General features: G+C 42.6%; 1 protein-coding gene across 3 annotated transcripts in view; it reads left to right on the top strand.

The window, feature by feature from the left end:
- Positions 1–14,373, top strand: part of gnao1a (guanine nucleotide binding protein (G protein), alpha activating activity polypeptide O, a) — a 96,277-nt gene extending 81,904 nt beyond the window's left edge. The window contains exons 7-8 of one of the 3 annotated variants that reach the window (XM_076734142.1): positions 9,405–9,558; positions 11,428–14,373. In XM_076734142.1, coding sequence (XP_076590257.1) covers positions 9,405–9,558; positions 11,428–11,615 — 342 coding nt within the window. In that variant the 3' untranslated portion in view covers positions 11,616–14,373. The other 2 variants (XM_076734144.1, XM_076734143.1) reach the window with 2 other exon arrangements.
- The last annotated feature ends 370 nt before the right edge of the window (positions 14,374–14,743 follow it).

Here is a 14,743-nt window from a genome sequence, read left to right as displayed (position 1 = left end):
TTCAAATAATTGCACCAGCAGAAGTTGCCAAATACTCCCACCCGACAGCCCAGCTGCAGGTGGCTCTATGAGAGACATGTCCCAGATCAATGTCTCTCTGGTGTGTTTTTCTGCACAATATAAGATTATTGCAACATGTCATCCCACCAACATGTATAATGAGCTTTCCCATTTACATCACAGGTATAATTGTCACAGAGTAGTTTTTCATCAAAGCACTGTCAGTACCATATCCACATGAATCATCAGCTTCAGCACAGATCAATGGCTGCTCCTTCAGTACAAAGTTGTGTGAGGATGCAGAGTTGGAGTCAGGAGTGGTGGGATCGTGACCTGGATGGCTTCACAAACGACAGATTTCATTCAAAATTTCAGGATGTTTTAATTACATCTCTCCACAAGACGCGCAGTTCAAGCGAGTGACATAAAAGTTGCATGAATTCCAACATGACTGTTTAGACTGAGCTGTGTCCAATGTAGGACCACATGCGAAAGTGACAAAGACAAATTTAAATTAATCAAATTAATTTAATATGTTGCTCAGCCCTATATTTAATTAACAAACACAGCTGGCTAAATCAGTCACTGTGCATATATTAACTTAGTTCATTTTTGCAGTCATCATTTATAGCATCGACCTTTGTCTTAGGTGTAAGATAAATAAGGTGAATTTGGCACTATTTTCATTAAGATTGAAGGCAACAGAAAAAGAGCAGCTCAGCTCCAACACAGGAACAAAACAAAGATGAGAGTGAAAGAAGCAGAAGAGTGCGATACAAGAGAAAACAAGACAGACAACACAGGAAAACAACAGAACGTGAGAAAGACAGAGCGAGCAAGAGTGTGAGAAAATTAGGGAAACATAGACAAAGCAAGACTGTGGGAAAGCAAGATGGAGAGAGACCAAAACAGTAAGAGTGTGAGAAAGGGAGAATTAGGATTCCAAACCTGTTTCCTCTCCTCTCCTCTTCACCCTTTTACACAGCCAGACCTCGTGCCTGTTCTGATGCTGCTGAAGCAGACAGACCACAGTGCTGCTCACGGCTGAGAGTCAGCTAGATGTTAGTGACGCTTTGAGCAGACATGACTGCAATCACTGGAATCTGACTCATTCCAAAGGCATTACAACAAATTAAAACTTGCGTGCCAAATGCTTACAGTACAAGGAGAAGTCATCCTCACAGTTAATAATGGACTTGAACTAAAAGGGCATACATTTGGCACTGCTGAAAATTGAATCAGGAGGACCTCACTGCTGTCACACTTGTTCTGTTGCTGTATGCAATCTTTGATACATTGGCAATATTCAGAAACAGGCAGACCAATAACAAGCCATAACATTTTCCGTCACATTTTATTTGTCAGCCCAAAGTCACTTTTCCATTTTGTCTAAAAAAAAAAGCCGTCTGTGTATCGTATTTGTTAAAGCTTGGCCAGCACTAAGCTCGGCCCTCTGTACACCTCAGCAGAATGTGTGCTGAGCCAGGGAGTCACAGGTTATGTTTTCAGAAAATAGTGCTGATACAGAAAATGTGTGATAGCCCACCGATACCAAGGTTCAGCTAGCAACAGCTTTTAAGCCTTCACCTAACTCCCACTGTATGTCATCTCTCTCTGTGTCTCTCCTCAGGTCCAGACACGTACTTGGATGGAATAGCGTACATTAAGTGTCAGTACGAGAGCAAGAACAAGTCAACCAACAAAGAGGTCTACTCCCATGTGACCTGCGCTACAGACACCAACAACATCCAGTTTGTGTTTGATGCTGTCACTGATGTCATCATAGCAAATAACCTGCGGGGCTACGGCCTGTACTGACCATTCTGTTCAATATTAGCCAATGGATGAAGGGTGCTTGACTTGTATTTGCCTGTGCGGAGTTCCACGGAGGTTGTGTGGCCCATGTGAGTGATGTCATCAGTCGAATATGGGATATGGGCTGTGTTCATGATGACACCATCATGCTTTACTGTAGGACTGGCCGTTGGTCCAACTTGAGTCTTAATTAATGAATTGATTGGTTGAGTGGCAGGTTGGTGGGTTCATTCATTTGTTGGTTGAGGCTTCTTTTATATTTGTCTTTTTTACTCCCCCCTAAACAAGAAGCAATGGAAAATTCCACTAACACTGTATTTTGTGTTTAATTGTACCAAAAGTCCAAATCTTTTGCTGTTGTGCTGCTGAAGTCTTGTACAGATTGCACAGTCGACACTTCAGGGGCACAAAGGTTCCTCAGACTTGTTTGTTGGTTTTGCTGTGTTACTCTAAGAGCGAGATGGATTGCAGGTTACAGTAAGTGTAGCCATCGTAGGGGCTCTCCAGTTGTCCATCAAAACTGGCGTAATGGGAAGCACTTCTTTCCCCCAAAGTATTTCTAATTATTTTAAATTCAGCTTGAGTTGCTCGTCTATCCGCCCTGGACTTACGCCTCAGTCACACGAGGCCGATGGTACTGAATACATCAGCATGTTGTGTCAGTATCAGTGTCAGTTCATCCTCAGTTTACGTCCAAAGATATTCTTCAGACTTCATGTGACTTTGCCATGTGCATGAGATTATAGACTGTAGACTAGATCACATTCAGCCTAATGAGAAGAAATTCATTGAAAATTGTCAGTCATCAGCAAAGAAACTCTAGTTCTATTTATATTGTGCAAAATAGCTCTTTGTGCTCACCTCCTTCATTATTTTGTATGTGTTGTGCAATTCGTCGTGTTTGCTGGTGACAGGCCTGCTCTCATGTTTGTGGTTACTGCGTAGTGTCTGACTGCATTGTTGCACTAAGCCATGCTCTGTAAATATGGAACTCCAAAATGACCAGTATTCAGTTTATAAATAAGACATTATGAACTAAGTCATCATATGAATAAATGGAGAAGAAATAGATGGACCGATGGTGGTGAAATTATTTTGAAAACGTCAAACTCATTATTGTGAAGTGTGTATTATGTCACAATAATGAATGTCCCAGCAGCCGCTGAGCCTGCAGAGAGGCAGTGACCATGTGATTGTTCGATATGTGAGAAGACTGACTGTCACTGAAGTGAAAATATACTTTTAAAAATAATTGCTTTAATAAAACAAAAATTAACCATCATGACATTTTAAAATAAGAATAATGACATCATTTCAGTTTTAATTATGTATTAAATCATTTCTAATTTCATTAGTTTGTATATTTTTGGGTTTTTTTTTTCTTATGATTTAGTTAGAATAATATGTTTAGTTGTAATATAATGCCCTATTCATTGTAATATGTTAATATCATATAATATCAAACTATGTAACACCTTGCTTCACATGATGCCTCAACAAGAAGGACCATTTAATTCCACAGAGTCCATTCATCTCGTCCTGTCCTCCAGTGGCCTTAGAGAAACACTCAGCCTCACACCAGCTTCAGTGTAGCAGAGCCTCCCCCAGTCAGAGCCTGTGGGACGGGGAGGGGGATTATCAGAGTGGACTGTTCAGAGTATTAAATGTAATGAGACCAAAGATAATCCCACTTAGGAAACACGACAAATTTATGGCACTTGGGTTGCCTCGTCCAGCTTTTTAAAGGCCCAATACGTCCAACTTAAAGGCGCTTATGTGTAGGATTTCAGCATTTCTGGCCTTAACAGTAACTTTGGTAGAATCAAAAGTTTGATTAGCCTCATTTTTCACTCATGCCATTAGAACCATTTGAAACATGCCATAATCAGAAGATAATATTATTTAGAAAATGATTAGAAGACTACTTGTTTTGGGTTTTGTGATGTCATTTGACTGAAGCGTAGACATGGTCGTTGGGAGTTCAATCATCTTGTTGAATACAATGCAGCAGAAGTTCGTACAGCAGAACTGAGCCGAGTGTTTCCATGTTACAGAGGAACAGCGTCATTACGACCTCAGTGCTTTGGCCTTGGATGCTTTTCATTAAATTTATTTTTGGTCCCCATAAAAGAATATAGTTGAAGTAGTGTTTTTGTTTGCTTTTTGTTGTTGGGTTTTTGTTTTGTTTTTTTCTTTATTTGTTTGGGGTTTTTTTGTACAAATGCATAGCTAATATTTCAATTTCTAGTGAGGAAGTTGCTTTCTATGCCGTCATCCTTCATCCCCTGCGGATGTCACCTCTGGTCAGATTTTAGGATTGATTTTCTCATGTTGCGGCGAGTATGGGTTCACTATAAAATCACTTTAAACGAAGAGCTGCACAGTGTGCTGACTCAACCACACAATTCCCAGATAATGCTTCAAAGGAAGCATTGATTTTATAGGGCCCTGGGGCCGCATCCATTGTGTGGGGCTGCACAGTGTAATATCCCTATTGTCCACCACTCTGCCTTAATAAGCCAGAGGTGAGCTTTGAAAGATTGTGTGCTGGTGGGTACATATGGTCCTCTGGGACTAGAATGTCAACCTCGTGACTATTATTTTAGCCCTGATGTTTTGTTTTCTGCTGAGCGAGTTCCATTTGTGCCGGGCGGAAGGCGTCCCAGAGCTGCTGTAGGATTGAGGTCTGATGTAGAGCACAGCTTAGGTGAAACGAAAAGTGATGCGTGTAATTTGTGGGAACAGATCAAGTTTGAGCCCTGACATTAAAGCCAAAGAGCTGCATACAACAGCAGGAAAGTATCATCCCGCCCCCCCCTCCCTCTCTTTAGGCAACAGTTTGCAGCATCACATAGAAAGTGAGCTTTGTTTGTCTGTGGGACTTGCTTGAATTGACTGAGCTGAGTGTGTTTACAGCTTTACTGGTGTGAGTGCTCCCTGGCAAACAGAGGTAGAGAGCTCCTTTATTTATTTATGAGCAGGGCATTTGCTATATCCCACTCTTCCCTCGACACTCGAACAGCGAGGGCGTGTCTCCACCCTCTGCTCAGAGCTGCCTTTTTTAAAAAAAAAAAAGAAAAAAACAGGTAGATGACGTCATCGGCTCGTCCTACCACATCTGTGCCAACTTTTCCTAATTAGAGACAGAGAGCTGCCTCAGGCTGTTGATCAGCCTGCTGCGCATGTGTGTGTGTGTTTCTGTCTGTGTATCCTGTGTGTGTATTCCTATGTGTTTACCAATTGTATAGAGTTGCCTGTGTGTGTCTGTTGATAGTACAGGAAAGGTCAATGTGTGTGTGTGTGTGTGTGTGTGTGTGTGTGTGCATGCGTGCGCACGTGCGTGTGTGTGTGTGTGTGTGTGTGTGCATGCGTGCGCACGTGCGTGTGTGTGTGTGTGTGTGTGTGTGTGTGCTACGTGATTATGAACATGTGTATGTGTTCTGTGAGAGACAATGCCAGCCCATGGGTGTTGTGGTGGAGTCAGTATCTGTGGATTAATTACCCAGAAGGCACCTGTCTACCCTTTCCACACACACAGGCCCTCAACACACACACACACACACACATGCATACACGCACTGAAGACACAAACACACCCGTGGGACTTCAAAATGTCACAACACCTTACTCGGCGGTGCCAAATGATAGCAGCGTGTCCGACCAAAGAGCCGCCGCTGTTTTTGGGTTCCTCTGCCAAACATGAGGTCTGCCGCTGAAGGCTTTTAGTTTATCATCTTCTCCTGGCTCATTACATTAATATTACATGACGTGAAAGGAAAATGATCTTACTGCATTAGCTCTGTGGTTGTTTGTTTCACGAAGTGCATCACCTTTTGAGATATGACTTGAAATACGCAGAAATCATCAACAGCGTTTGTCCTGAAATTGTGTGAAAAGACGTCCACAGAAAAGATTTCCGTTCATTCACTTCTTAACTGCACGTCTGTCAGTAGTCACTGCACATAGAGGCTCCCCTGCTTTTTATAAAATACGTATCAAAGTGTGTGCACGCATGTCCACTTTGTAATTAAACTTTTGCTCTAAAGCTGAATTATGCTTTTGCACAATTAGATTTCAGGCTTTTTCTGTGTGCCTGCCTCTGTCAAAGTGCCCTAACGTTTGCTGTGTGAATAATTCAGTTTAGCGTCATCCTCACTTAATGCAGGCCAGGACGCTGGTGCAGCCTCTGCTGTTATAATTAAACAAAGACACCCCTTGCCTCGCCCTTTTTTTTTTTTTTTTTAAACACATGTATGCCACTATTTTTATGCCTGAAAGCCTTAAGAGCAGGCAGCAGTAGGCAGGGGCTGAGGAACAATGGGCTGGTGAAATTTCCATCCTAAGTATGTTAGCAGCTCCGATTCACGTTCAGATGAAAGGAAATGCCTACATTTGTGTTTGCCCTCAGGGTGGCAGTGGCAGCATACTGTTCGAGCTTTGTCTTCCAACTTCTTTTATGCCGGTGTTAACCTCAGGCAGCGCACAGAGCGGGATCCAGCCATGTTTCTATTGGACAGATTCTTCAGTGGCATACTAAACGAGTCAGAGAACTATCAGATGCATTTAAAAGTGAATTACCCCTCAATTTATTCCCAATCTGTAACAGCACTTAAATACATCACTGCATTAGCAGGAAATTGAATTTAAAACACACCCTAACTGTGTTTTTGCATATTTAAATCAATTACTACAGATCACAGACAGTGTGTTTGATGTGCTGTAGCGTTTTTCAGCCTTATGCTAACCTTCATTTTATACAGTAATGAAATCACCTTGCAGACTCTTGAAATGTGCGTTAGGCACAGTAATCCATCACTCTTGTCAAAAAGTCATTATCGTTGTGTGAAAATGCAGCTGTAAGTACAGATTGATTTTTTTTTTTAGTCTATATTACGTTGTCACACTAACATATTGCAATCATAGCAACACAGACGAAGAATCAGAGAATCAGAGGGACAATCCCCTTTATTCGTCACACAGATACATGCATCATGCCCACACACACGCCATGCACTGGTGAAATTTATCTTCCGCCTTTAACCCATCCTGGTCGTCCTTCCTCCGCGGCAGACCAGGAGCGGTGGGCTGCCATCCAACCGGCGCCCAGGGACCCAGTTCCTTGTGTCACCATTGGTCAGGTGGCGATCTTTGTGAGCTCAAAGCAAGTAACAAAACTACGCAAGTTTAACGAGAACAAGTGGAAGTCTAGAAAAACACATTCAAGTAACACAGTGATTTATCTGCACCTCTTCACAGAATGTGTGCTTCTAGAGGCTTAGTGATGTATGGACCATGAGCAGGGCTGGTTGGTAAACTACACATTGAACAAGAAAGTAGCTCTGACCGCTCTAACCGTTTTATCAGAAAAAGAACAGAGAGTTCTCCCAGTTTATTCAAGAGGCGTATTTGTACCATCCGCTTTTTCCCATGCTTTCTGTGGAGCAGTTAATTCTCTGACAGAGGAGGTTAAATAAAACTGGATGGTCCAACACAGCTGATAAGCTACAAGAGCTTCGTCCAATTTGGCCTTGCATTCCCGCAAAGGTCAGTGGCTCCAGTTCACATGTTCACCAAAGTTGAACTTGAGACTGAAAATTTGCACATTTTACTTCCACTCCTGCAGGCGTGTCCACTAATTGTTGCGATTCCACTGGAATGAATGCCCGCTGTGCAATTAGAAGTAAGTGTGAAGCCACATCCACCCTTTCTTTATCAGGGTATAAAACCTGTGCATGCAGGTCGGAGGAGAACAGAGCAGTTTGATTAAACGCTAGCGTCATCCTTGGTAGACTGAACTCATTGGATTTCCTCTCACTGTATCTCCCTCGAACACGTAAACCTCTCATACCTCTGAAGTTATTAGTAGTTTGTTTGGTGGAGTTGATGCTTCCTTGAAGAGGAACTACGAGCAGAACACGGCGTGTGTGTGCGTGTGTTTGTGCTTTTCACAACCTGTCCTCCACTCCTGATGAATTACCAATAAACCCCAAACAACCAGTGGGAAATGACAGCAGCAAGCGAGGCTGAGAGGATAGTGGCTAGCACAGTTTATGTCCGGCTTCAGTCCCAGCGATAAATAATGGACTCCTATAGGCTGTAGTGAAGGAGAGATTTGTGGGAAATGTAGTCTGAGGCCATGCTAGTGAGGATTTATGGGTAATGGTGTCTTTTTTAGGTGGCTCTGATGTGAATAGTGGTTCATTCAAGTAACAAAGGTCCTACTTTATCTGGCAGCAGGTGGCGGCACAAAAGAAATGTTTGCAGCTTGTGCCATTCCAGTGCCTCAGCAACATAAACAATTTCCCACAATGGCAGCCAAATGATGAACTGTTCTGACGAAAGTTTGAACCCGGAGTTTAGTGCCAAATGTTTCCCGTGTTACATTTAGATGAGCTTCTGTGGTGTCTTTTTGCTCGGCTGTTTGTGCTTCCATTTTAGAGGTAGAGTTTTGTCTGTAAATGCTTTTGGAGAGTCTCATGATATGTTCCGTTCCCACTCAAGCTGGCTGATTGATGAAACCAGCACTTATGGCTCTGCAGAGGCAGGGAGATCCTGCTCTACCACTGGACTGGCAGAGGATTCAGAGAGCCGCAGGGCACAGGACTGTAGTGGACTTTCTAGGAGGCAGAGCGTAAGCTGGTGAAAGTCCTGTCAGGCTCTCAGCCGTTAGTGCTGCAGCGTTTTTAGCCTTCAGCCCTCTGATGTCCACGTCTTTTAATCCCTCTGTCAATACCAGTCAACACCTGCCTAGACTGTACAGATTACTTACAGCAAACTCCTCAACCCTGTTCTGTGTGTATTTGCGCGTGTGTGTGTACGTATGTACTGTATGTGTGTGCATGTGTTGTATTTTACCGAGCACTGTACTGTGTCTGCTGTATCTCCCTCACTGCTGTGATAATTTATTGAAAGTTGTATTTATACAAGAGAAATGATAATAAAGCACCACATGAGTAACTTGATATGGTTGATTATTTTGCTGACCCAATTCCATTTGTGTGTGTGTGTGTGTGTGTGTGTGTGTGTTTGTGTGTTTGTGTGTGTGTGTATGTTTGTGTGTGTGTATTTGCAGTATATCTAAATGGAAATGCTGAGGATGTTTGTGCATTTTTTTCTTACTTTCTCTGTGTTTTCCAAGAACTCTGATTATTTCCTGTAATTGTTGGAAAGCGTTTCCTCACTGTGTAATCTAACACTGCCACTGTTCCTTGTTGCTACTGTATGTGTGGGTGAGACAAATAAATCACTCCTTCATGGTTATAAAATGTTGCATTTGATTTAAAGATGCACGAGCATCTTTGGCTCATTTGCGTCCACTTTGACCTCTGGACTGGCCATAACAATGATGTTCTTTCTTCAGTCTGTGTGCCAAACTCACAGTGTAAAGGTTATAGATTGGTGGTAACTTAACCTCTCCCCTTCTTTCCTCCTCTCTCTTCATCATCATCATCATCATCCATTCACTTTCCTTCCTGTCTCCTTTCCTCCTCCTCTGTTTAATCCTCTTCCTTTCACCTGCTCCCCTCATCTCATCTAACCCCATCTGTCTGTCTTTTCTCCCCCTCCTCTTCCCTCCTCCTCCTCCGCAGAATCGCATGCACGAGTCTCTGATGCTGTTCGACTCGATCTGCAACAACAAGTTCTTCATCGACACTTCCATCATCCTCTTCCTCAACAAGAAGGATCTGTTTGCAGAGAAGATCAAGAAGTCTGCGCTCAGCATTTGCTTCCCCGAATACACAGGTAGGGAGGAAAAAAACCAAGAGCGTGTAGGTGAGAACTAACAGCTTTCAGAACATATAAACAGCGACAAAACTTGACAGGTGCAAAAAAAAAAAAAAAGATTTCTTAGAGGATGCAAATAGCTTTGAACCAGTGACACTGAATCCAGTTGGACGGGGGAGGAAACGCGAGCCCAATATATCATAAACTGACTGATCCATTGGTTAGGCTTTAAAATGATAAAGCATGAGAAGAACACAGCTGCCCCTGTTAGCCTCCACACATTACTGAGGAGGGAGGATGGAAGTTCTCCTCATCTGCAGACGAGTGCAAAGTAGGATCAGTATTTAGTCTTGAAAATCCATCTTTAGTGTAGTTAGGAATAGCTTATTTGCTTACTTGATGAATATTAGACACGATTGATGCCACACTCGTCAGTTTGTTAAATATGAAGCTATAGCCAGCAGGCAGTTATCCTAGCTTAGCATAAAGAGTGGATACAAAGGGAGCTAACAAAATCCACCTTCCAGCACCTCACGTTAGTTAATGAGCTTTCATGGTGTTGGTGGATTTTGTTACCCATGCACAGAACAAGGCCAGCTGTTTCCCTTTTCCTGTTTTTATGCTAAGCTAGGCTAACAGGCTTCTCGCTGAAGCTTAATATTTTCATTCAGGCATAAGAGTGGCATCAATTTCCAAGTCTCAGCAAGAAACAAAATGTCAAACTATCATTTCACTTATGTCTTATGATATCTTGTAAAACTGCCTGGAAGCTGATAAAAAGATGCTGAAACTGAGGTGATGAAAGGAACACCAGTTAAAAAGAGATGATATGAAAGTTTGAATGACTACCAGCTAATCTTAATGGGATTCCCAGAGGTGAAAAAGCTGTCTGTGTCTCTGGCCACTGATTAATCGCTGCCTGATCCAGCAGATAGGTGGGTTTGTCCTGCGTCGTACGTCCAGAGCCGCGAGCGCCAACCTGGACATTTACTGCCACTGAGTCGTAAACCATTCAGAGAAATGTGGCACTTTAAATCAAAGCAGCTGTTTGAAGCGCTGAGTCAGTTTGAATGAGGCGTTGTTAGGAGGAGATGAACAAAATAACCACATGCTTAATGTGGCCTGTTTGAAGAACTGCCTGAAAAGAGCGATATACATGAAGATTTACTCGGCTGTGTCTGGAGGGACGGCAGAGGAGTCAGTGATAGACAGAGGGAGAGAGGGGAGCAGCACAGGGGCCGAGATAGACGCTGTGAGATCTCTTCACGTGGAGGTGAGAGTCAGATGGCAGTGAAAAGGAGGAGTTCAGGAGTCAGAGAGTCACGCTCGGCCAGCCATGACGAGGGAGAGCTGCCTGCGAACCCCTTCACACAAGCGCCGCTCTCTCAGACAGTCCTCCTCTTTTCTGTCTCTCGAGCTTTTCTTCTTTTCTGCTAACTCCCGTCATAATCACAGTTAGCCTATCTCTCCCCCTCCCTCGTCACGTCCTCCCTTACCTTCCCGCGGGAAGCCACGGAGAATAATGCCTCTGAACTCTCGCTTCTTGTTCTGTGCAGTAAAATCAATTATTACAGGTCACGAATGAAAGCTTCATGAGTAAAGAACAGAGACAAATATCTTCTAAGTCAGAGTGTATCTTAAAGAGCCGCCAAACACACAGTTTGAGCCGCACGCAGACACACTGTGACACTCATGTGGTTTCAGTACGTACTCTCCAGCACGTGCACACACACACACACACACACACACACACACACACACACGCTGAAAATCCCTGAGGCCAGAGGAACATGGGAACATTGGGATCTCAGCGGCCAGCGTTCAGTGTGAAATCGGCGCCTTTTTGATCATTCTGTTGTATGAGAGATGTGTCTTCTCTCCCTCCAGGACCCAATACCTACGAGGATGCAGCAGCTTACATCCAAGCACAGTTCGAGAGCAAGAATCGCTCTCCAAATAAGGAAATCTACTGTCACATGACCTGCGCCACAGATACAGGAAACATCCAGGTGGTGTTTGACGCTGTGACCGACATCATCATCGCCAACAACCTCCGAGGGTGTGGCTTGTACTGAGCACGCCCACACACCCTGTAATGTCCTCCCCCTTTGTCCCCTCCTCTCTCTCACCCCTCCTGTCTTCCTCCCCTCCCCCTCCCTCCTCCTGTTCCTTTGACACTGCTCTGGAAATGACGATGGTGATGATGACGATTCTGCTGATTATTTAAAGAAAAAAAGAAAGAAAAATGCAACTAGGTACATATTAATAATGAGGATAATTTAAAAAAAAATAGGCATACGTATATATAAATATATATATATAATGTTTTTAGTTCTTGTCTCTTCTCGCTCCGACTTGTCCTCCTGATGGTCTTTGGCCTGCTGCCAAGCAAGCAAATTTGTTTTAGTAGAAAACACGAAACCCTGCAGCCTTGATAACTTCTTGAACAAAGTCAATGAAAGCCTCCGCTCCCTGTTCTCCTCTCTTTTCTTTCTCAGCTGTGTCTTTTGTTGTTAACAAAAACAAAACCTGTACTTTTTTTTTTGCAGATTTTTTTTTTATTATTCCTATGAATATGACTTCTGTTTTATTTTTGTTGATCGTGTGTATATTTATTACGAGCATCGGTCTGTACACTGATTTTTATTCACATTTTGCCTCACCTTGACACTTTTATTTGTGTATGATTTTTTTTTTTTTTTGCTATATTAGTGATTATGTATAACAATTTCTTGCGGAAATACCTGAAAATTTCGCTAGCACTAAAAAACACTAGACAGGTCGCCGAAAACCTTAAAAAACTCTCGAGACCTGCTGAAACTGACAACACTGATTTTAACATTCGCCTTTTGTTTACATTAGCCAAGACGTTTTAAGATGTTTGTTGTCAATTTCCTTTCTGTTTTAGAGTAGCCTGGATCATTTTACTCCCTGCACTCGGCTTTTCATGGACAGGAAGTGAGGCTTCCTGTTTCCCAGACCTGGCCTTAGCCATTAGCCAACCACCGGTCATGGCCGAGCCTAAGAGCCAATAGGAAACGTGCTAAATGTCCTATCAGTGCCATGTAACAGAGGTACTGTACTGTAGATAGCTACGCTTTTAGAAGCAAGTACACAACGTTATAACTCTACTTTCCTCACTGTTATAACCTGTAGACCTACTAACATTCTCCATGTACTCACTCCTGGTTTGATAATGGTTGATTAATTTATTAATTTATTTATTGATTGATCGCCTGTCCTGCACATACCTCTGTCTCTCTCTTCATTTACACACCGCCATGCCTTTACTTCTCACACCTCCATCCATTCTCCTTCTTTTTGCCTTCTTGTTGCATGGCAATCTGGCACCCTCATTTCGGGGTCCCAGGGCCCCTCCTCTCTTTCCACCCTCTCCTCTCCCCTCCTCTTCTCCTCTTCCTCCTGAAGCCCTGACACAGATAGCATGTGATACTCAAGCCTTTGTATAAAGAGACCAGTTGATTCATAAAACCTCAAAAAAAAAAAAATCTTCACATAGATACTGTTGCGATAATAATTTAAAAAATCATTTTAATAAAAATTGCAAAAGCCGAATCAAAAATATGGGAAAAAATACAAAAAAAAGAGCTACGAGGACAGACAGCAGCCACAGAAGGAGAGAGATGATTGGTTCCTGAATAGGACGGGGCGGGGACCGATAGAATAGGGTTGAAAGGTCTCGTGCGAGGCTTGGAAGAAGTGTAGATTTTGGCATTCTTACAGTGAAACGTAGAATTCAAACCGTCTAAAAAAAAAAAAAGGACAAAAAAATCTACACCTATAACTACGATAACTAATAAAACCAACAAACGTGGGTATTACTACAGCATCGACAACAACCATCATGACGAACCTGTAATATTCTCAAATGATAATCTTTCTTGTGCTTTGTAGCTAAAACCAGTTTTTTTTTCTCTATATCTCCCTTTTTTAAATAAAAAGATGTTTTGCAGAGGGTTCCAGTTTGACAGCGAGCTGATTTGGAACCGCGCCGATCTCAGACTGACCCCGTGTTGTTGTAATGCTCTGAACTGTGCCCCACCCTCTCTCCTCTTACCGTTTTTGCCTGTTTCCCTGCATTAGAACCGTGTCCTCACTTTAGCCTGATTCAGAACGATTAAATATAATATTATAACAATATCTATTTTTTATTATTTCAGGAAAAAAAAAAAAAGAAACCACTTTTTTTGGGGAGAGCACGTTTCTCGCTGCGTCTGCTAGTTAGGGACGCCGCATGTTCACACATTGACGCTGTATAAAGTCATGCTCCTCTCTTCTTCTTCTTCTTCTTCTTCTTCTTCTTCTTCTTCTTCTTCTGTCTCTTTTCAGTTCGACACACACCTTCCAGGTCTACAATGAAAAGCACAGTTCTCACGTCACACGCACACACTTGCTTGCACTCAGACACACATACACACACAATAAGTAGATTTGGAAATTTGTTATCTATTCATGCCTAATCTATGTTACCCCTCATCGATCTATCTATCCATCTATCTATATAGACCTCTCTTTCTTGCCCTCTTGATTTCTAGTTTTTAAAAGAGAAAACAACTGTGTATAATGACATGATATACCTGTTTCTTTGGCATTCTGTTCCTGTTACCTTCATTCTTTTTATTATTACCCCTCTATGTTCCGTTCTTTACCCAGTGAATGCTTTTTTCTGTGCAGCTTTTTTTCTCTCTCTCTCTCCCTCTACTCCTCTTTAGTGAATGGTTGTTATTTCATGTGGGATGTCCGTGCTGGAAAAACCAATCGAATGTAGTGTTTACATTAAAAAGCCACTGTTTTCATGACAAAAAAAGCCAACCTCTTCTGGTCTCCGAGTCATTCACTGTCCCTGCGTCTGTGTTTTAACCTCTTGTACCTTTCAGGGCTGTTGAAGTTGAACCCTGACGATGAAACATACGTTCTCTAAAAACTTTGCTGGTGTCGCAGATGCTAGGTTTTAATTCAGGCACCCGGTTCACTGCCACCCACCAAAAACATAACACCTCAGTTGAAAGCTTGCCAGCAGATACATGAAACACTCCCGAAAGCTGGAAAGGAGATCAGCACTGAACTACAGCTGAAACAAAACCAGCTTCTGGATTATTGTTGGTGCACAGTGTGACACCTAATGAGACCGTGCTGATGATCTCTTTTAATTGCATTTTAATAAGCTCTCACTGTTTACAGC

This window comes from Chaetodon auriga, chromosome 6, assembly GCF_051107435.1.
Source record: "Chaetodon auriga isolate fChaAug3 chromosome 6, fChaAug3.hap1, whole genome shotgun sequence".
NCBI lineage: Eukaryota > Metazoa > Chordata > Actinopteri > Chaetodontiformes > Chaetodontidae > Chaetodon > Chaetodon auriga.
Note: the sequence above shows the minus strand (reverse complement) of the source record. Positions and strands in the feature narration are given on the sequence as shown.